At 43.5% G+C, this 23,447-nt stretch overlaps 1 protein-coding gene across 1 annotated transcript; it reads right to left on the bottom strand.

Annotated features, from left to right (window-relative positions):
• Positions 1-7,463: 7,463 nt before the first annotated feature.
• Positions 7,464-14,076, bottom strand: LOC144694633 (homeobox protein Nkx-3.1-like). Its single transcript, XM_078565226.1, has 2 exons — positions 13,809-14,076; positions 7,464-8,036 (listed from the first exon to the last, which is right to left on the bottom strand). Exons 1-2 carry the CDS (start codon positions 14,074-14,076, stop codon positions 7,636-7,638), a joined length of 669 nt encoding a protein of 222 aa, XP_078421352.1. The 3' UTR covers positions 7,464-7,635.
• Positions 14,077-23,447: the final 9,371 nt, after the last annotated feature.

The following is a 23,447-nucleotide window of genomic DNA, read 5'->3' as shown; positions in this document are numbered from 1 at the left end:
TGACCCTTTCTCAAATGATAGCAAATGTGGAGGAGCACCTCTGCTATCTCTCCCTGAGACTCTTCTAAAATATGCGGGTGTAATCTGTCTGGGCCAGTCGCCATGTGCTCTTCAAGTTTAATTATGTGTTTAATATTTCACTTCTTCTTATTTTAAATGCAGTTGTTCCATTTCTCATCATCTGATGTTGCAAGAACAAACAAGACAAAACGATTTCTGGGAAGTCATTTGGTGCCAGTTCTCATTTCTCTTGTAAAATTCCTCATGACTTCTCATCGTTCATGTGATTTATGGAAGTTGTAGAAATGGGGGATTTAAGCAAAGCAGGTGTCAGCCTGATGGACCACAGTAGAAACTTGGGGAATTTGTACTTCTGTCTTTATATTCACTGTCTGTATATTACTGAATCATGTGAAGCAGGACTGACTATGCAGGAAGGCTGGGGTTTATAGCACTGGAAGATACATTCATTCTTTTGCTGCTTTGAAAGGTTCCTGCCCACGTCGAGAACATAAAAGAGGTTTCCTCCTGTTTTTTATACTGGCTCACTGAAGAGACAGAAGGGATTTACTGAATCCCTGGGCTCTGCTATCAAAGTTCTCAAAACTTCCTTGCAGAAGCCCTTTTCAATTGGCTTAGTAATCACAGACCACCACCATCTAAATTATAATCCCATGTAAGACTCAGAGGATGAAAGTGCAATAGGTAAAGAGTGTTTCATTACTGCTGTCAGTAAGTGTTTACTTGCAGATACCAGTAGGATGGGTGGACCTGTGCCCCACTGAAAAGTCTGATGTTTAACACACACTCTGGACCTTGCAACTGTCAATCATTCACTCAACACTCTCCAGCCATTGCTCCCTCGCCACTCAGAATAAAGGGTGCCATCATATTTTTGAGTTTTACAAGTGTATGACGAGTGATTTATATCTATGCGCATGTGAGTTTGTATCATACAATGACTGCAAATTAATTATGGATAGATGCTCCCAAGAGTTGTTTCCAATTTTTGAAGTAAGATTTAAAAGTAAAAAACTGCGGATGCTGGAAATCCAAAACAAAAACAGAAACTGAAATACCTGGAAAAGCTCAGCAGCAGGTCTGGCAGCATCGGCGGAGAAGAGCACAGTTGACGTTTCAAGTCCTCGTGACCCTTCAGCAGAACTAAGTATGATTGTTATTTAATCCTCTCCAGGGACTCAATGTTAGCATTTTGTGTGATTGACATATTGAAGAATCAATCCACAGGGAATCACTCTCTTCCTTTCTGCAGCCTTCCAGTAATTGGTGCAGGGCAAATACTGGGTTGTTGGGAGTTTGGGCAGGGGCAGGGAGTACATGGTGGTGGAGGGGTGCGGGGACGTTATTCCTAATAACATTTCATTTCGAGTTGTTGAAATGGTCTCCGGTTTGAAACCTTTTCACTTCAATTTCTTCCATACATAATTTGTGATGGTGTGGGTTTAGTCCACAGACCCCCTGAAAAGTCTGCATGGAGCCCAGGCTGAGAAGCACTGATTGGGCAGTATGGCCTGTTTTACCCTTATTTCATTTTTGAGTGTAAATGTGCACATTCCTCTTCTCTTAATAATAACCAGGGCCCTAGTTCATTCTCTCCCTGCCATCGGAATTGACTTAATTCACATCCTGCCACTGTCTGTCCCACTCAACTTAGGGCCACGTCCAGCATATAAACCTGTATTGTACAATCCGAGTTGCATCCCTGTTCTATTTGAAAGCCTCTGCTTTCACTTAAGTCACTGTGACAGTCATCGTAGTTTTGGGCAGCTCGTGACAGCATCTGCATTGCTAAGTGTCACCTAGAGTTCATGTACTCGACTAAGTTGCCCACACTCACTTGTTCCATACAAGTTTTGGTTTTAGCCAGGAGACGAGACTTCAGAAACCTGCTCCACAAAGCCACTTTGTGGCCAGGCTAACAGCTGCACTGAGATATTTTACATTATTATGACACAGCCGATGTTAAAAGCTGAGTTGCTCAAACCTCAGGGTGAAATTTGAAACAACTGTCACAACCCATTTTTGCAATTTGTATGTTTTGAGATGCAGGCTTTGAATTCAGTAGTAATAAGACCACCGAGTCTCAAGAGGTTTTTTTATAAAGCTAAATTAAACATTTATTAATACAAGAAAGGTAAGCACATACATATGTCTTCAAAATTGCTACTATATAACTATAAAAATCCCCTAATTAATCTGACTCTCAGTCAGACCCACAGTAAGGCAACAGTAAAACACAGATTTAAACAGACCCCTTGCAAAGCACACTTTGGACAGTCACAGTCAAAATTAGTTTCTTTCAGCTCTGGGTCCTTGCAGTCAGACTTGAGGCTTACAGGCTGGAGGCTTTGGATCTTAGAATCCCTCTTCGATTTACCAATTGCCTTCTCTTCCTTTGTACATAGTTTCCTCTTTGAATGCAAATTCTCATTGTCACTAGGTTTTTTTAAAACTTAAAATCTTCTAACAATAAATCCCTTTCATAATACCCACTTTACTAGTAAGCTTTGAGAAAATAAACACATTGTTTCTGAGCTTCACCTGGTTAGGTGTAATATTTCACCCGCTTTTTTGAATGGTCTATTTAAAAATGAAAATTGCCCCCTTTACACCTCGCCTGCTATTTACCTATGTTTATTTCATTACCATTTCAAACCTACTTCTCTTCTATACATAAAAGCCTCTAGACCAGCTGCTTTAATCTAATTAAGACACACACAGACACACACACACAGACACTACTAAACTCTATTTTAAAATAATTTCCAATTACATTATTGACATTATTATATCTTCTTGACAACAGCAAGTTTGAGTGTGAACTGGTGGCACAGCAATCTGGAACAGTAAATGTCCGGACAAAAGTGAGACCAAAACCAGTAACAGGAACAAGTAAGGTTTGCTGACAGGAAGCCATATCTGAAGCGAGTTTCCTGGGATGTACCTGCTATTTAACCGGTCTGACAGCTCACAATAATCTGGGTGAGAATAGCTTGATACCAACAGCTGCACATTATTCCACTGTTTCCATTTCAGAGCGTTCAGGAATCCTTTGCTCTCCCAAAGTGAGGCCTTGACTGTTTTACTGGGTCTTGTTTCTCTAGTGCAATGGTGTCATGTTCAATTGTTTGGTGTTTGATTATGTGTGCCTGTTGACTCTGTTCTGTGCTATAAATTAAGGCTGGGTATGGTCACCTACAGAAAGAGAGACTGAACTGAGGCCGGCTGCCCTGAGGAGGTGAACAGGCATTTTAAAGCATTAGAAACTAAGCTCCTGCATGCTAAGAAAAAGGTGTGCCATCTCTGCATATCTCCATGGCATAAAACACAACAGCTGGGAATGGTGCTGAGGCCAGGTGCCGAGGACAGGAGTCAGATGCTGCTGGAGACCCTGGGTTTTGGGGGAGAAGAGAGGTCTCACTAGGGTCAGGCAAGTTGAAGGATTCCTTATAGAGCCCAGGAGAGCAGTCCTATGTTACCCTAGTGGTCATGAATGTGTAGGGAAGGCACAATCCCCCCGCTCCCCCACCCTGACTGCCATTTTAACCACCTGCCCATAATGCCAACTGTGTTAAAATCAGCCCTTCTCGCTTCGATGCCTCTTGTTGCACCCATCCATCACTGTCCCACCAACAAAAGGTGAACACCATTGAGAGTTTATAAAATTAAATAGACGTATACTCACCTAGAGGACAGGGCACAGAGACAGTTTACCAAGCTGATACCAGATGCGAGGGACTTCAGTTTTGTGGAGAGGTATGAGAAGCTGGGATTGTTCTCCTTAGAGCAGAGACGTCATACAGGGATTCAAAATTAGGAGGGTTTTTGATTGAGCGAGGAGTAAGTAACTGTTTCCTGTGGCAAGTGGATTAGTAACCCAACAGCACAGATTTAAAACAATTAGCAACGGAGCTAGAGGAGAAATGAGGAATAATTTCCTCACACTGAGGTGTGTTAAGATATGGAACACACTACGTGAAAGTGTGTTGGAATCAAATTCCATCGGAACACTCAAAAGGCAATGGGACATGTGCTTGAAGAGAATTAATCTGCAGGGTTATGGGGAAGGGAAAACATTAGGGTGTGGGACAAAATGGACAGCTCTTTGAAAAAAGCCAGCACAATTTGTTTGATCTGTTCTGCAAGATTGTATGCGTACATAGCTGGTGAAGAGGTGTGTCATTAACCAATCTGTTACTCTGCAAACATATCTCTCGTCACTTGATACTCAGAGGGTTGAGGTTTCCCTGTGCTTATCTAATATTGAAAGTGTAATCAGAGGCACTCAACATTATCTGCCTCATTGGGTAGTGACTGCTTGAGAGGTCCAGTGAGAAAACACTTGAAGTGACTCAGTCAATGTGACAACAGGGAGCTTGTAAATCTGTCAGGATGGGAATAATTCACTGGTGAAAGAAAGCATCTTTGTGTTGACCCTTTGGCATTTGAACAACCCCAGAGTTGTTGGACTAGTAACATGGGAAGGACAGGAAAAATTCAGAAGCACTATTTTGAAGAAAGGAAGGTGAGTCCCACTGATATTTTGCCCAATATTAACCTCTCAATCAGCACCATGAGGACAGATTATTTAGTCATTATCGCCTTCTTTTTTTGTGGGAGCTTGCTGTGCCCAAATGGCTGCTGTGTTTCCTTCATTGCACCAGTTCCTGATTGGCTCTGAAGCATTTTGGGATGTCGTGAGTCTGTGAGTGGCACAAAATCAATGCAAAGCCTTTGCTTTCAGTGTGGGTGCACTAGAGTTCTGTTGAAGGGTCGTGAGGACTCGAAACGTCGACTCTTTTCTTCTCCGCCGATGCTGCCAGACCTGCTGAGTTTTTCCAGGTAATTCTGTTTTTGTTTTGGATTTCCAGCATCCGCAGTAGTTTTTTGTTTTTATCTCTATATCTTTGACACTTGGTTTACACTTTGCAGGCTGAAGCTGACCGCTTTGTACTGGCTCTCCCGAGTCCCAGTGTACACATGTGGACTATGAGCTTGGCTGAACTTTCCTTGATGTATTTGCCCAATCGATTGCTGATAACAGGTTAAAACGCTAATGGACCAATGTGAGGATGGGCTGTGCTCAAGTCTGCAGAATAATGTGTGTTTGCTTTGGGATACCATTTTCCATAATAGACCTTTAAAGAGTGGAGCATGATAGTGTTTGTTTGAATAGTCCTTGGAGATAATTCTCTGGCTCATTAAACAAGATGAGAGCCTGCTCTTAATAACATGAATGCAAAGCTGTCTACGGTATCCTGAATCAAGGTAGACTCGAGCATTGTTGTATTTGTCACAATGACATTTTACCTTATCAGCAGACCTGTGATCTCCGGTGCCCTGAATTGCATCCAAAGCTTATTTCTGCTTTTTCCATGCACAAACTTTGGGATTTCCTTTTCATTGCACTCTGAGCTGTCGGCAGACTGTGAGTGTGTGAGAGGAGGTAAATTGCTCTGTGACAGTTACTCGATAAACATGTCAGTGTGCAGTCTCCCTCATCCTGTCTGCAGCAGGTAAAGGAAGCATTTCATGTCCTGATGAAGGCAAGATTGGCCATGTGCTTTCCAACATAAAATTACATTGAATTTACGGCCCAGCTGATTCATGCACCACACGAGCCTCCTCCCAGCCTATTCCCCTACATCACAACAGTGACTAGCCTTTCAAAACCTTTCATTGGCTGTGAAGCACTTTGGGGTCCATGAAAGGCACTATATAAATGTAAGTTCTTTCTTTATTTCATCTCACCCTGTCAGTACCTTTTTCCTATTACTTCCTCCCTCACTTGTTTCTTTATCTTGCCCTCAAATGCCTCTGCAACTGACCTCAATTACTCTTCATGTGACAGTGAGTTCCACGTTCAAACCACTTGGTGGCTTCAAAATGGTTTCTGCAAGAAAGATTCATTAGGAATATTGGACAATATGGAAATTCCTGCTTGGGTATTTTCCAATCACATTTATTCGCAACTTCAACTTGTTGGTCATCTGTTGTCTGTAATCGGAGTGTGGCTTTCTTGGTCAAGGCTTTAGGAGGTTAGTCACTTCACATGGTGACTGGCAGTGAACATGCTTCCAGGAGGGATGGACTTTGGCATAGTGGAGAGATGAGAGAAGCTGGGCTTGTTCTCCTGAGAGCAGAGACAGATCAGGAATTTATTCGAGGTAATATCAGGCTAATTGGGATGATTTATTAGATGTAAGATGCTACATGGATGAAATTTATTGTGTGCTAACCAGCACTGTGTTCTTGGCCTTGTGAGCAGCTTGAATACTTCAGGTGACTTGCATTTAGTGACCTGAATAACCAAGGAAGGAAAGCAGGAGCCGAACATTTCTGTTCAGCTGTTGATGAATCCTGACACCCAATTTTCTGCCATGGGGGACTGAATTTAGGATTTCAGACATAGTTGCTCACTGGACCCATTGGAATTATTAGGACCTTGGCACAGTGGAAAAAGATGAAATTAGAAAAACAGAGAGGCAGAACGAGCAAAGAAGAAGACTATGACTTGCAATTCACAAGAAGACCACGAAATAAATCATAGATATGACATTCATCCATGAATGCACGTTGAAAATACTTAAACCGCTCAGTTATATTCCATGTATAACTCACCCACAGGTACCTGCTCTTGTATACGGAAACCATCTGAACTCCTCAATTAGATTCCAGTCTGTAACTCACTCCCAGGTATCTATTATTCTATATATAAACCATTTGAACCCCTCAATTAGATTCCAGTCTGTAACTCACTCCCAGGTATCTATTATTCTATATATAAACCATTTGAGCTCCTCAATTAGATTCCAGTCTGTAACTCACTCCCAGGTATCTATTATTCTATATATAAACCATTTGAGCTCCTCAATTAGATTCCAGTCTGTAACTCACTCCCAGGTATCTGTTATTCTATATATAAACCATCTGAGCTCCTCAATTAGATTTCAGTCTGTAACTCACTCCCAGGTATTTGTTATTCTATATATAAACCATCTGAACTCCTCGATTAGATTCCAGTCTGTAACTCAGTCCCAGCTTTCTATTATTCTATAATTAAACCATCTGAACTCCTTGATTAGATTCCTGCCTGCTCTTTAACATAAAATGTTGCTGCTCCTTTAGCCTTTCTGCAAAGATGTTTGCAGCTGCCCATGATAAAGTTGAGGTGTATAACTGGCCGACCTCTGGCCTGGCCCTGGAGCAAGCCACTTGGTGAGGGAGGCAGACTGTTTGCCATCATGGGCATGACCACGATGTAGAGTACGGCATAAATCCTGCCTGGCTTGCCAATCTGCCCTTATCCCAGGAAAGAATTCAAGAACAGGTTGTGACGCTTGATGCCTGGAGTCACTCAGCTATTAGAATTAAATAAGAGACACTGGGGCAAGTATGACTACAATACAAACCAGATGCTTTATTCGATATGTTGCTGGAAAAATATCAAATTGCACTTTCTTTCATTTTGAGGCCAATACCGAAATGAGCAAAGTGGGGGAGGGAGGAGGCCACTCAGCCCCACCCTAATGAGATGTAAAAAAAAAAAAATTCCCATCACCAAGGATTAAATAAATAAATTGCAGAGTCCCTTGAGGCCATTGGAAGCTGAGCTCAGTAGATAGTGGCTGGGAAAGATCCCAGGCAGTATAAATAGGGATAGTAGTGGTAACTTTGGTAGGTAGGTATTAAGGATGCTCGGGACCCAGCTTCCATTCTCTCTGGCCGCTCCTTCACCACAGCACAGTTCTGGCTGGCAGCCAGCATCTTCCTCTTGGTCTTGTACCGCCGATTCTGGAACCAAATCTTGACCTGGGTCTCGGTGAGCTTCAGGGTACCAGCCAGGTCAGCCCTCTCCGGGGCCGATAGGTACCTCTGAGTGTCGAACCTCCGCTCCAGCTCCAAAACCTGGGCATGTGAGAAAGCTGCTCGAGAACGCTTTTTCCTGGGGTTCCTCGGAGCTCTCGGGGAGATAATGGTCCCCTCAAGGCTGGCAGCGCTTGACTGACTGGATTCTGCCAAATAGAAACAGAAAGTGGCCTTAAAACTCAAAGGGAGAGATTTGGAGGTGGGCAGAGTGAATCAAAAAGAGAACTCCTCAGTCACTCCCAGCTATATCTATATACCAGCTCCGCACTCACTCCCATCTATATACCAGCTCCTCACTCACTCCCATCTATATACCAGCATCTCACTCACTCCCATCTATATACCAGCTCCTCACTCACTCCCATCTATATACCAGCATCTCACTCACTCCCATCTATATACCAGCATCTCACTCACTCCCATCTATATACCAGCATCTCACTCACTCCCATCTATATACCAGCTCCTCACTCACTCCCATCTATATACCAGCTCCTCACTCACTCCCATCTATATACCAGCTCCTCACTCACTCCCATCTTTATACCAGCTCCTCACTCACTCCCATCTATATACCAGCTCCTCACTCACTCCCATCTATATACCAGCTCCTCACTCACTCCCATCTATATAACAGCATCTCACTCACTCCCATCTATATACCAGCTCCTCACTCACTCCCATCTATATACCAGCTACTCGCTCACTCCCATCTATATACCAGCATCTCACTCACTCCCATCTATATCTATATACCAGCTCCGCACTCACTCCCATCTATATACCAGCATCTCACTCACTCCCATCAATATATCAGCTCTTCACTCACTCCCATCTATATACCAGCATCTCACTCACTCCCATCTATATACCAGCTCTTCACTCACTCCCATCTACATATCAGCTCCTCACTCACTCCCATCTATATATCAGCTCTTCACTCACTCCCATCTTTATACCAGCTCCTCACTCACTCCCATCTATATATCAGCTCCTCACTCACTCCCATCTATATGCCAGCTCCTCACTCACTCCCATCTATATACCAGCTCCTCACTCACTCCCATCTATATACCAGCTCCTCACTCACTCCCATCTATATATCAGCTCTTCACTCACTCCCATCTTTATACCAGCTCCTCACTCACTCCCATCTATATACCAGCTCCTCCCTCACTCCCATCTATATACCAGCTCCTCACTCACTCCCATCTATATACCAGCTCCTCACTCACTCCCATCTATATACCAGCTCCTCACTCACTCCCATCTATATATCAGCTCCTCACTCAGTCCGATATTTATACCAGCTCCTCACTCACTCCCATCTATATACCAGCTCCTCACTCCCTGCACTGTATATATACCAGCTCACCATGCCCTCCAATCTACATATGCCAGCTCCTCACTCCCTCTCATCTATATACCAGTGCTTCACTCCCATCTATACAAGGGGAGGTGATGGTGTAGTGGTATTGTCACTGGACTAATAACCCAGGGTAATGTTCTGGGGACTGGGGATTGAATCCTGCCACAGCAAATGGTGGAATTTGAATTGAATACAAATCTTGAATTAAAAGTCTGATTGTGATAAAAACCCATCTGTTTCATGAATGTCCTTTAGGGACAGAAATCTGCTGTACTTACTCCCACAGCAATGTAGTTGGCCCTTAAATTAGGGATGGGCAATAAATGTTGCTAGGCCAGTGATGCCCACAATCCATGAATAAAGGGAAAAAAAAACACACCAGCTCCTCAATTCCTCCCATTTATTCATCCCCCAGCTCCCCACTCACTCCTATCCATATATACCAGCTCTCTGTGCTACTTGTATCCTCCCTCCTCTCCAGTCCCTTGCACCTACATTATCCTTTTGTTAATCACACACATAAACATTCCAGTTCAGATAGCATCACAAAACATGTAAGTATTGTGAATTGATATAAATACATTGAAACAATGCCTGATCTGTTTTTGATAACTGTAAGACTTGTGTTCTTGCAGTATCTGTGGTGGTCTTGTCATTTTACTGCATCCCAGGTGGGCAGCACTGCAGACTTGGAACAGCTTGTATGAGAAGGGCTCTGTAAGGACTGATAGAACAGTGAGAGAGACTGGTGTCATCTGTGCAGAATGGGGAACAAATACCAAACAAAGCATGCAAAGAAATCAGAGCGTCTTAAATTCGAGGCGAGATTACATGTTTCAAGGCTCTGGATTTCTGGCTCATTCTTTAGAATTATTTATAGCATCGTGAAATAGTATAGCATTGAGTCTCTGCCAGCTCTTTCTAAGAGCAATCCATTTATTTCCACCCTAGCTCTTTCCCCACCTTCCTGATTTTCTTTTCATCCATCAAATGTTTATCCAAGTACCCTGCTGAAAACCACGATTAAAGCTGTACCAGACAGTGAATTCCTAATCCTAGCCGCTCATTGGATGGCAAGCTTTCCTCATGTCACCTCAACCTGCAATCCATGTCCTCTGGGAACCCTTTCTCTTACTTTATGCAAACACCTCTTGATTTTGAACACTATGATCAAATCTGCCCCTCGCCTTCACAACTCCAGTTCAGTTCCTCCAGTCTACCCCACAGGGGTATACAGTTGAGAGGGAGTTGCCCTGGAGTCCTCAACATCAACTGTGGACCCATGAAGTCTCATGGCATTAAGTCAAACATGGACAAGGAAACCTCCTGCTGGTTACCATGCACTGCACGCCCCTGAGCTGATGATCAGTACTGCCCCATGTTGAACACCACTTAGAAGAAGCAAAGAATGTACTCTGGGTAGGGGACTTCAATGTCCATCACCAAGAGTGGCTCGGTAGCACCACTACAAACCGAACTGGCCAAGACCTAAAGGACGTAGCTGCCAGACTGGGTCTGCGGCAGGTGGTGAGGGAACCAACAAGAGGGAAAAACATACTTGACTTCATCCTCACCAACCTGCCTGCCGCAAATGCATCTGTCCATGATAGTATCGGTAGGAGTGACCACCGCACAGTCGTTGTGGAGGCAAAGTCCCACCTTCACATTGAGGATACCCTCCATCGTGTTGTGTGACACTACCACCATGCTAAATGAGATAGATTTCAAACAGATCTAGCAACTCAAGACTGGGCATCCATGAGGCGCTGTGGGCCATCAGCAGCAGCAGAATTGTACTCAAACACAATTTGGAACCTTATGGCCCAGCATATCCCTCACTCTACCATTACCACCAAGCCAGGGGATCAACCCTAGTTCAATGAAGAGAGCTTGAGGGCATGCCAGGAGCAGCAGCAGGCATACCTGAAAATGAGATGAAGCTGCAACATAGGACTACTTGCATGCCAAACAGCATAACCAGCAAGTGATAGATAGAACTAAGCGATCCCACAACCAACAATCGGATCTAAGTTCTTCATTCTTGCCACACCTCGTTGTGAATGGTGGAGGGTAATTAAACAACGAGCAGGAGAAGGAGGCTCCACAAATATCCCCATCCTCAATGATGGGGAGCCCAGCACAGCAGTGCAAAAAACAAGGCTGAAGCATCAGCCTGAAGTGCCAAGTGGATGATCCATCTCTGCCTCTTCCGGAGGTCCCCAGCATCACAGATCCCAGTCTTCAGCCAATTCGATTCACACCACGTGATATCAAGAAACATCTGAAGGCACTGGATACTGTAAAGCCTATGGCCCCTTACAACATTCCGGCAATAGTACTGAAGACTTGGGCTCCAGAACTTGCTGCATCCCCTAGCCAAGCTGTGCCAGTACAGCTACAACATTGGCATCTACCCGGCTATTTGGAAAATTACCCAGGTATGTCCTGTACACAAAAAGCAGGACAAATCCAACCTGGCCAATTACCACTGAATAAGTCTACTCTCCATCATCAGTAAAGCAATGGAAGGGACCATCAACAGTGCTATCAAGCAGCACTTGCTTAGTAATAACCTGCTCACTGATACCAAGTTTTGGTTCCGTCAGGGCCACTCAACTCCTGACTTCATTACAGCCTTGGTTCAAAATGGACAAAAGAGCTGAACTCCCGAGGTGAGGTGAGAGTGACTGCCCTTGACATCAAGGCTGCATTTGACCGAGTGTAGCATCAAGGAGCCCTAGCAAAACTGCGGTCAATGGGAATCAGGGAGAAAACTCTCTACTGGTTGGAGTCATACCTAGCACAAAGGAAGATGGTTGTGGTTGTTGGAGGTCAATCATCTCAGTCCCAGGACATCACTGCAGGAGTTGCTCAGGGTAGTGTCCTAGGCCCAACCATCTTCAGCTGCTTCATCAATGACCTTCCTTCCATCATAATGTCAGAAGTAGGGATGTTCGCTGATGATTGCACAATGTTCAGCACCATTCGCAACTCCTCAGATACTGAAGCAGTCCATGTCCAAATGCAGCAAGACCTGGACAATATCCAGGCTTGGGCTGACAAGTGGCAAGTAACATTCGCACCACACAAGTGTCAGGCAATGACCATCTCCAACAATGGAGAATCCAACCATCACCTCTTGGTGTTCAATGGCATTACCATCACTAAATCCCCCACTATCAATGGGTTACCATTGACCAGAAACTGAACTGGACCAGCCATATAAATACTCTGGCTACAAGAGCAGGTCAGAGGCTGGGAGTCCTGCGGGAAGTAACTCAACTCCTAACTCCCCAAAGCCTGTCCATCATCTGCAAGGCACAAGTCAGGAGTGTGATGGAATACTCCCCACTTGCCTGGATGAGTGCAGCTCCCACAACACTCAAGAAGCTCGACACCTTCCAGGACAAAGCAGTCCGCTTGATTGGCACCACATCCACAAACATTCACTCCCTCCATCACCAATGCACAGTAGCAGCAGTGTGTACCATCTACAAGATGCAGTGCAGAAATTCACCAAGGCTCCTTAGACAGCACCTTCCAAACCCACGACCACTACCACCTAGAAGGACAAGGGCAGCAGGCTCATGGGAACACCACCACCTGGAAGTTTCACTCCAAGTCACACACCATCCTGACTTGGAAATATATCACCGTTCCTTCACTGTCGCTGGGTCAAAATCCTGGAACTTCCTCCCTAACAGCACTGTGGGTGTAACTACACCACATGGACTGCAGCGGTTCAAGAAGGCAGCTCACCACCACCTTCTCAAGGGGCAATTTGGGATGGGCCCAGCCAGTGATGCCCACATCCCAACAAAGAATAATTTAAAAAGAGAAATGCTTTGGAATCGAGTAAGTCATTCAGGAAATACAATTATGTGCGCTGATTCCTGATGTATATGTGGACTGAAACATGACCCTCTATTCTGCTCTCGTCAATAAAAACCGAGAGCTTTTTAAAAAAAAAAACCCATTCCCCTCCCTGATTTATCAGTAGCTCTTCTCATACTGCCATTTAGATTCATCACAATATAATTTCATTGAAATATCTTTGTGGCTCCAAGATTTTGCCTCGCTGAGATGTGCATTTCAGAAAAGATACGATTACGCATGTTAATCGGAATAAGTTTTCAACATAACAGTTTTTCCCCTAAATTTTCGGCGCACCCTGACTACCTCAATTATTTATTCCGTGGCTGCAATGCCCTGGATGAATATCGTGACATTGTAACGGGCTGGAAATATAACAGAGGATTGCAATAAGGGTTCGATTGGTCAAACGACCACGGGTGAAATAAACAGGGGAGATGCGAGAAGCAACAAGTGCCACCTGGAAAGACAGATGTTTGACTGAAGGCTCAGAATCCAGAAGTGCAAACTGCCAGATCACCCAGAGCAGAAGGGAAAGTTTTTCGATTTTGCAAAGGGATTTTCTTGCACGTATTTCACCTGCACGCAGACCACCAATTTGGGGAGAGGGAGGGTGCACCCAAGGGATGAAATTCAGTGCCGAATGATCACTGTCTCTCCAGCTGTGTCCTCCTACCTTGTGCTTGCAGATGTCCAGCTCTGCTGTCCCGGGTTGCCGCGGGAGCGAGGCGTGAGGCGGAATGGCCGCCGCTCCTCTCTGGTCCAGAGGTGCGGTTGCCCCTCTCTCCTGGTCCCTCTGTGCCCCCTGGCCAGCGGCTGGGGTCCGGCTTCTGCGGGTGACCGCCTGCAGGGAGCACTCTCTGACAGCGGCCCCCCGGGTTCTCCTGAAGCGACAGGATGTCCTCGATGAGGAAGGGTGTAAAGGGCTTCCTGAAGATGGCCATCGCTCTGTTTCTACGCTTGTGCGGGGTTGTAGAGGGTGGTGGGGGTGGGTTTGCACCTGGAGACGAACTGGAGGCAGGTCAGGGGTGCAACTTTGGAGAGCGCATCCCGGAGTCTTTATTTTATAGAAGGAAACAGGTAGTGGACGGATGGATGAGAGAGGGAGGGTGCAATCCAATCCCTCCCCCTGTCGGCGATGCTAACGTGAGGTGTACCTGATGGTCCCGTCACTGAACCTGGAATACATTGGGCACCTGTCCCTTTCCACAGTGATGGGTCTGGAAGCAGTTTCCTGTCTCACCAGACTTCCTCCCCCTACCCCGCCTCCCTCACCTCCTCCCCAAAATCTCAGCAGCTTTATTTCCGAGGACTCGAGGATTTAAAAACTCACTCCTTTCTGTTTCTGGGTTAATGCTTTGTGTCAGTGAGTGACAAAGTGAAGCCTCACTCTGTGCACAAACACTGCCTGAACCGCTGTTTCCAGCATGATCTCTTTGTGACCCTGTGTGTGTGTGTCTGTGTCTGTGTGTCTGTGTCTGTGTGTGTGTGTGTGCAGCGGCTGATCACTCAGCAGCTCAGACAGCACTCTCACTCTGCACACTGACGGGTCGGATGGACTTTTCAGGTCGGTGACCGTCCCCTCAGGAGTTGGAGAAGGTGCTCTTGCGGGGGCGGGGAACAACCCGGGAGAAAAAATGAGGCACTTTAAAGAGATTTCCCAACAAGGGAGACAAGCCTCTACTCCCCGAAACTCCAGGGGAAGGGGCCAGGAGATGAGGGGGCGGTGCGCCGGGGTCCAGCCTTGACCCTCTGTCAGCCCGGAGAGAGAGGTGGAGTGAAAGGGAAAGAGAGAGGCAGAGAAGGAGGACAGGATAGACAAAGTGAGCTAATTCAGAAGGAGCAGGAGGCTCTCAGCCCAGCAACAGCCGCCTCCCCGGCACCAACAATCACATTGACTCATGTGTCTGGATGTCACAGCCTGTCAACACCAGAGTCAGATTTAAAAAAAACAACACAAGGAGCAAAACACACGCTTTCTCTGAAAGAAGTGCATCTGGCGCCCCCGCCAGGGCTGAGAGCAGGCATTATTACAACCAGATCTCAAACAAAACACACAACCCAATAAACTCCGTACAACCCAACTCCACCACTTCAACTACAGACAATACAGGGCAAAGAGTTCGGGCCCTTATCCGACCATATCCATCCCAGCTACATTCATTCATCATATGGCCAGACTTGGATTCCAGTCTGTATCTCACTCCCAGGTATCCGCTATTCTATATATTAACCATCTGAACTCCTCGATTAGATTTCAGTCTGTATCTCACTCCCAGGTATCCATTATTCTATATATAAACCATTTGAACCCCTCGATTGGATTCCAGTCTGTAACTCACCCACAGGTATCCATTATTCTATATATAAGCCACCTGAACTCCTCGATCAGATTCCAGTCTGTAACTCACTCCCAGGTATCCGTTACTCTCTATATAAACCATCTGAGCCTCTCGATTAGATTCCAGTCTGTAACTCACTCCCAGGTATCAACAATTCTATATATAAACCACTGAACTGCTCGATTGGATTCCAGTCTGTATCTCACTACCAGGTATCTGCTATTCTATATGTAAACCATTGGAACCCCTCGATTAGATTCCAGTCTGTAACACACGCCCAGGTATCCGTTATTCTATATATAAAACATCTGAATTCCTCGATTAGATTCCAGTCTGTAGCACACTCCCAGGTATCCGTTATTCTATATATAAAACATCTGAACTCCTCGATTAGATTCCAGTCTGTAACTCACTCCCGGGTATCCATTGTTCTATATATAAACCATTTGAACCTCTCGATTATATTCCAGTCTGTAACTCACTGCCACGTGTCTGTTATTCTATATATAAACCATTTGAACCCCTCGATTGGATTCCAGTCTGTAACTCACCCCCAGGTATCCATTATTCCATATATAAACCATCTGAACTCTTCATTTAGATTCCAGTCTGTATCTCACTCCCAGGTATCCCTTATTCTATATATAAACCATCTGAGCCACTCGATTATATGCCAGTCTGTAACTCACTCCCATGTATCTGTTATTCTATATATAAACAATTTGAACGCCTCGATTGGATTCCAGTCTGTAACTCACCCACAGCTATCCATTATTTTATATATAAACCTTCTGAACTCCTCATTTACATTCCAATCTGTATCTCACTCCCAGGTATCCAGTATTCGATATATAAACCATTTGAACCCCTCGACTGGATTCGAGTCTGTAACTAACTCCCATGTATCAATTTTTCTATATATACACCATCTTTACTCCTCGATTAGATTCCAGTCTGTATCTCACTCCCAGGTATCCATTATTCTATAAAAACCATGTGAACCCCTCGATTAGATTCCAGTCTGTAACTCACTCCCAGGTATCCGTTATTCTATATATAAACCATGTGAACCCCTAGGTTATATTCCAATCTGTAACTCACTCCCAATTTTCTGTTATTCTATATATAAACCATTTGAAGCCCTCGATTAGATTCCAGTCTGTATCTCACTCCCAGGTATCCATTATTCTATATATAAACTATTTGAACCCCTCGATTGGATTCCAGTCTGTAACTCACCCCCAGGTATCCATAATTCTATATATAAACCATGTGAGCTCCTCGTTTAGATTCCAGTCTGTATCTCACTCCCAGGTATGCATTATTCTATATAAAACCAGGTGAACCCCTCGATTAGATTCCAGTCTGTAACTCACTCCTAGGTAGCCGTTATACTTTTTATGAAACATCTGAGCCAGTCGATTAGATTCCAGTCTTTATCTCACTCCCAGGTATCTGTTATTCTATATATAAAGCATCTGAGCTCTTCGATTAGAATCTAGTCTCTATCTCACTCCCAGGTACCCGTTATTCTTTATATAAACCATCTGAATCCCTCGATTAGATTCCATTCTGCATCTCACTCCTAGGTATCCATTATTCTATATATAAACCATTTGAACACCTCGAATGAATTCCAGTCTGTATCTCACTCCCAGGAATCCGCTAATCTTTATATAAACCATCTGAACTCCTCGATTAGATTCCAATCTGTAACTCACTCCCAGGTATCCGTTATACTTTTTATAAAACATCTGAAACCCTCGATTAGATTCCAGTCTGTATCTCACTCCCAGGTATCCGTTATTCTATACATAAACCATCTGAACTCCTCGATTAGATTCCAGTCTGTAACTCACTCCCAGGTGTCCGTTATTCTATATATAAACCATCTGAACCACTCGATTACATTCCAGTCTGTAACTCACTGCCATGTGTCTGTTATTCTATATATAAACCATTTGAACCCCTCGATTGGATTCCAATCTGTAACTCACCCCCAGGTATCCATTATTCCATATATAAACCATCTGAACTCCTTGTTTAGATTCCAGTCTGTATCTCACTCCCAGGTATCCATTATTCTATCTATAAACCCCCTGATCTCCTCGATTAGATTCCAGTCTGTAACTCACTCCCAGGTATCCGTTATACTTTTTATAAAACCTCTGAGCCAGTCGATTAGATTCCAGTCTGTATCTCACTCCCAGGCATCCATTATTCTATATATAAACCATTTGAACCACTCGAATGGATTCCAGTCTGTAACTCACCCCCAAATATCCATTATTCCATATATAAACTATCTGAACTCCTCGTTTAGATTCCAGTCTGTAACTCACTCCCAGGTATCCGTTATACTTTTTATAAAACCTCTGAGCCAGTCGATTAGATTCCAGTCTGTATCTCACTCCCAGGCATCCATTATTCTATATATAAACCATTTGAACCCCTCGATTAGTTTCCAGTCTGTAACTCACACCCAGGTATCCGTTATTCTACATATAAACCATCTGAACTTCTCGATCAGATTCCAGACTGTATCTCACTCGCAGGCTTCCGCTATTTTATATATAAACCACCTGAACTCCTCGATTAGATTCCAGTCTGTAACTCACTCCCAGGTATCCGTTATTCTATATATAAACTATCTGAGCCCCTCGATTAGATTCCAGTCTATATCTCACTCCCAGGTATCCATTATTCCATATAAAAACCATCTGAACCCCTCGACTGGATTCCAGTCTGTAACTCACCACCAGGTATCCATTATTCTATATATAAACCATCTGAAGCCCTCGATTAGATTCCAGTCTGTTTCTCACTCCCAGGTATCCATTATACTAGATAGATACTATCTGAACTCCTCGATTAGATTCCAGTCTGTATCTCACTCCTAGGTATTCATTATTCTATATAAAACCATGTGAACTCCTCTTTTAGATTCCAGTCTGTATCTCACTCCCAGGTATCAAGTATTCGATATATAAACCATTTGATCCCCTCGACTGGATTTGAGTCTATAAATCACTCCCAGGTATCCGCTATTCCATGTATAAACCATCTGAAGCCATCGATTAGATTCCAGTCTGTATCTCACTCCCAGGTACCATTATTCTATATATAACCCATTTGAACCCCTCGATTGGATTCCTGTCTGTAACTCACCACAAGGTATCCATTATTCTATATATAAACCATCTGAACTCCACGTTTAGATTCCAGTCTGTATCTCACTCCCAGAAATCCAGTATTCGATATATAAACCATTTGAAACCCTCGACTGGATTCGAGACTGTAACGGACTCTCATGTATCCATTATTCTATATATACACCATCTGAACTCCTCGATTAGATTCCACTTTGTAACTCACTCCCAGGTATCCATTATTCTATATAAAACCATGTGAACTCCTCGATTAGATTCCAGTCTGTATCTCACTCCCAGGTATCCGCTATTCTATATATAAACCATCTGAACTCCTCGATTAGATTCCAGTCTGTAACACACCCCCAGGTATCCATTATGCTATATATAAACCATCTGAACTCCTCAATTAGATTCCAGTCTGTATCTCACTCCCAGGTATCCATTATTCTATTTATAAACCATCTGAACCTCTCGATTATATGCCAGTCTGTAACTCACTCCCACGTATCTGTTATTCTATATAAAACCATGTGAACTCCTTGTTTAGATTCCAGTCTGTATCTCACTCCCAGGTATCAAGTATTCGATATATAAACCATTTGATCCCCTCGACTGGATTTGAGTCTATAAATCACTCCCAGGTATCCGCTATTCCATGTATAAACCATCTGAATTCCGCGATTAGATTCCAGTCTGTAACTCACTCCCAGGTATCCATTATTCTATATTTAAACCATCTGAATCCATCGATTAATTTCCAGTCTTTATCACACTACCAGGTATCTGCTATTCTATATGTAAACCATTTGAACCCCTCGATTGTATTCCAGTCTGTAACTCACCCCCAGGTATCCGCTTTTCTATATATAAACCACATGAACTCCTCGATTAGATTCCAGTCTGTATCACACACCCAGGTATCCATTATTCTATATTTAAACCATCTGAATCCATCGATTAATTTCCAGTCTTTATCACACTACCAGGTATCTGCTATTCTATATGTAAACCATTTGAACCCCTCGATTGTATTCCAGTCTGTAACTCACCCCCAGGTATCCGCTTTTCTATATATAAACCACCTGAACTCCTCGATTAGATTCCAGTCTGTATCTCACTCCCAGGTATCCATTATTCTATATTTAAACCATCTGAATCCATCGATTAATTTCCAATCTTTATCACACTACCAGGTATCTGCTATTCTATATATAAACCACCTGAACTCCTCGATTAGATTCTAGTCTGTATCTCACTCCCAGGTATCCGTTATTCTATATGTAAACCAGCTGAAAGCCTCGATTATATTCCAGTCTGTAACTCATTCCCATGTATCTGTTATTCTATATATAAACTATCTGAAGCACTCGATTATAGTCCAGTCTCTATCTCACTCCCAGGTATCCATTATTCCATATAAAAACCATCTGAACCCTCGACTGGATTCCAGTCTGTAACTCACCACGAAGTATCCATTATTCTATATATAAACCATCTGAACTCCACGTTTAGATTCCAGTCTGTATCTCACTCCCAGGTATCCATTATACTATATATAAGCCATCTGATCTCCTCGATTATATTCCAGTCTGTAACTCACTCCCAGGTATCCGTTATTCTATATATAATCAATCTGAGCCCCTCAATTAGATTCCAGTCTGTATCTTACTCCCAGGTATCCGCTATTCTATATATAAACCATTTGAACCCCTTGATTGGATTCCAGACTTTAACTCACCCCCAGGTATCCGCAATTCTATATATAAACCATCTGAACTCCTCGATTAGATTCCTGTCTGTAACTCACTCCCAGAAATCCATTATGCTATATATAAACCATCTGAACTCCTCGATTAGATTCCAGTCTGTAACTCACTCCCAGGTATCCATTATTCTATATGTAATCCATCTGAACACCTCGATTTGATTCCAGCCTGTAACTCACTCCCAGGTATCTGTTATTCTATATACAAACCATCTGAACCCCTCATTTAGATTCCAGTCTGTAACTCACTCCCCGGTATCTGTTATTCTCTATATAAACTATCTGAACCCCAGATTAGATTCCAGCCCGTATCTCACTCCCAGGTATCCATTATTCTATATATAAACCATCTGAACCCCTCGATTAGATTCCAGTGTGTATCTCACTCCCAGGTATCCAGTGTTCGACATATAAACCATCTGAACCCCTAGATTAGATTCCAGTCTGTATCTCACTCCCAGGTATCCGCTATTCTATATATAAACCATCTGAACCCCTCGATTGGATTCCAGTCTGTAACTCACCCCCACGTGTCTTTTATTCTATATATAAACCATCTGAACTCTTCGATTAGAATCCAGTCTCTATCTCACTCCCAGGTATCCATTATTCTATATATAAACCATTTGAACCCCTCGATTGGATTCCAGTCTGTATCTCACTCCCAGGTATCCGCTATTCTATATATAAACCATCTGAATTCATCGATGAGATTCCTGTCTGTAACTCACTCCCAGGTATCCATTATGCTATATATAAACCATCTGAACCCTTCGATTAGATTCCAGTCTGCATTTCACTCCCAGGTATCCGCTGTTCTATATATAAACCATCTGAACTCTTCGATTAGATTCCAGTCAGTAACTCACTCTCAGGTATCCATTATACTATATATAAGCCATCTGATCTCCTCGATTATATTCCAGTCTGTATCTCGCTCCCAGGTATCCGCTATTCTATATATAAACCATTTGAACCCCTTGACTGGATTCCAGACTTTAACTCACCCCCAGGTATCCATTTTTCTATATATAAGCCATCCAAACTCCTCGATTGGATTCCAGACTGTATCTCACTCCCAGGTATCCACAATTCTATATATAAACCATCTGAACTCCTCGATTAGGTTCCTGTCTGTAACTCACTCCCAGGTATCCATTATGCTATATATAAACCATCTGAACTCCTCGATTAGATTCCAGTCTGTAACTCACTCCCAGGTATCCATTATTCTATATGTAATCCATCTGAACACCTCGATTAGATTCCAGTGTGTAACTCACTCCCAGGTATCTGTTATTCTGTATATAAACCATCTGAACCCCTCAATTAGATTCCAGTCTGTAACTCACTCCCCAGTATCTGTTATTCTATATATAAACTATCTGAACCCCAGATTAGATTCCAGTCTGTATCTCATTCCCAGGCATCCGATATTCTATATATAAACCATTTGAGCCCCTTGATTGGATTCCAGACTTTAACTCACCCCGAGGTATCCAATTTTCTATATATAAACCATCTGAACTGTCGATTAGATTCCAGTCTGTAACTCACTCCCAGGCATCTGTTATTTTATATATAAACCATCTGAACCCCTCGATTAGATTCCAGTCTGTATCTCACCCCCAGGTATCCATTATTCTTTATATAAACCATCTGAACTCCTCCATTGTATTCCAGTCTGTATCTCACTGCCAGGTATCCACTATTCGATATATAAACCATTTGAACCCCTCGATTGGATTCCAGTCTGTAACTCACTCCCAGGTATCCATTATTCTATATATAAATCATCTGAACTCCTCGATTAGATACCAGTCTGTAACTCACTCCTAGGTATCCGCTATTTTAAATATTAACCAATTGAACCCCTCGATTGGATTCCAGTCTGTAACTAACTCTGAGGTGTTTATTATTCATAAGCCATGAATTAATTGGATTCAGAAGTTTCTCTCTGCTTCTTCCTGATATGCAGCTTGTGCTATAGCCTGTGTATTGAAGTTCGGCTTATATAAGCCGTTCCACTTCATTGTCTTGTTCGAAAGACTGAAACATTTCCTGTCTTAATGTTGCATTGTGTCCACTAGGTGGTGCTTGCTCACATGCTTTGACCCATTGAACGAGATTGTTGGTGTCTCTGCACCAGGTGCATGAGTTGGCATTGTTTGTCTGCATATTGTGCAATTTTATACAGGAATATCAGTGCTTCCGTGACTTGAAATTATGTTCCCACCCTCGCATATTGGCCCGCGACTCTAAGTCTGTGACTGGGGGCGTTGGCGTTCCGAGCTGAGGTCATATCTCCAGCACTGCCTTCCAACCCCGCCCCCACCAACCAAACACCCCACCACCCTCCCCACTCCTTCTCCCCCCCTCCCTCAACCACCCCCCAACTTCAGTTATCCAAGTGAGCTACCATCCAGATTGGTCTTCACTCCACGGGCTGAAGTAGCTGGTAGGGTTGGTGCTCCTGTAATTTGCACTTGTGGAGCGGGTGTGCCAGCTCATGTGTTTTGGTTTGGGCAGTGTTTGTGCTGAACTTCAGCTAGACACAAAGTTCATGGGAAAAGACTTGATGCCATCACTGCAGGACAGCTGTCATGAGGTGATGGTGCCTGAGGGGGTGAGTGCGGGGCAAGATGCAGTGACTCATAGGGCAGCTATGTACAGTTATCTGTGCCTTGGCAACTTTATTCAAATACAGTCTTGGCTTTCAAAAATAGGTGTGTATCGGAATTAATCAAATCGTTATTAATTGCTGATTCTTGCATTTCAAGCTGTCATATTGCAACACTCCAGGGAAAGATGAACATTTAAAAATACCACTTCATAACTTGAAGCCTGAGTGTTGATGTAATAATGGAGCATAGCAATGAACGGCAACTAACTGACCAAAAGCTAGACACTGAAGCTGAACAGCTGACCAGAAACAGTGGGGGAAACAGAATTCCTGGAATCCCTGTTAAAAGGGAAGCAGGTTAAAAATGGAAACAAACCAATTCAAAAATATATTTGGGGAAAGGGCAGGGAATTGCATCGAAGTGGGTACCTCG

The sequence above is a fragment of the Cetorhinus maximus genome, chromosome 20, assembly GCF_964194155.1.
Source record: "Cetorhinus maximus chromosome 20, sCetMax3.hap1.1, whole genome shotgun sequence".
NCBI classification, from domain to species: Eukaryota; Metazoa; Chordata; class Chondrichthyes; order Lamniformes; family Cetorhinidae; genus Cetorhinus; species Cetorhinus maximus.
Note: the sequence above shows the minus strand (reverse complement) of the source record. Positions and strands in the feature narration are given on the sequence as shown.

Coding starts and splice junctions, on each gene's coding strand:
- LOC144694633 (XM_078565226.1), bottom strand. CDS start 14,076: ATGGCCATCTTCAGGAAGCCCTTTACACCCTTCCTCATCGAGGACATC. Junction 8,037..13,808: donor TGGACATCTGCAAGCACAAG/GTAGGAGGACAC, acceptor TCTATTTGGCAG/AATCCAGTCAGTCAAGCGCT.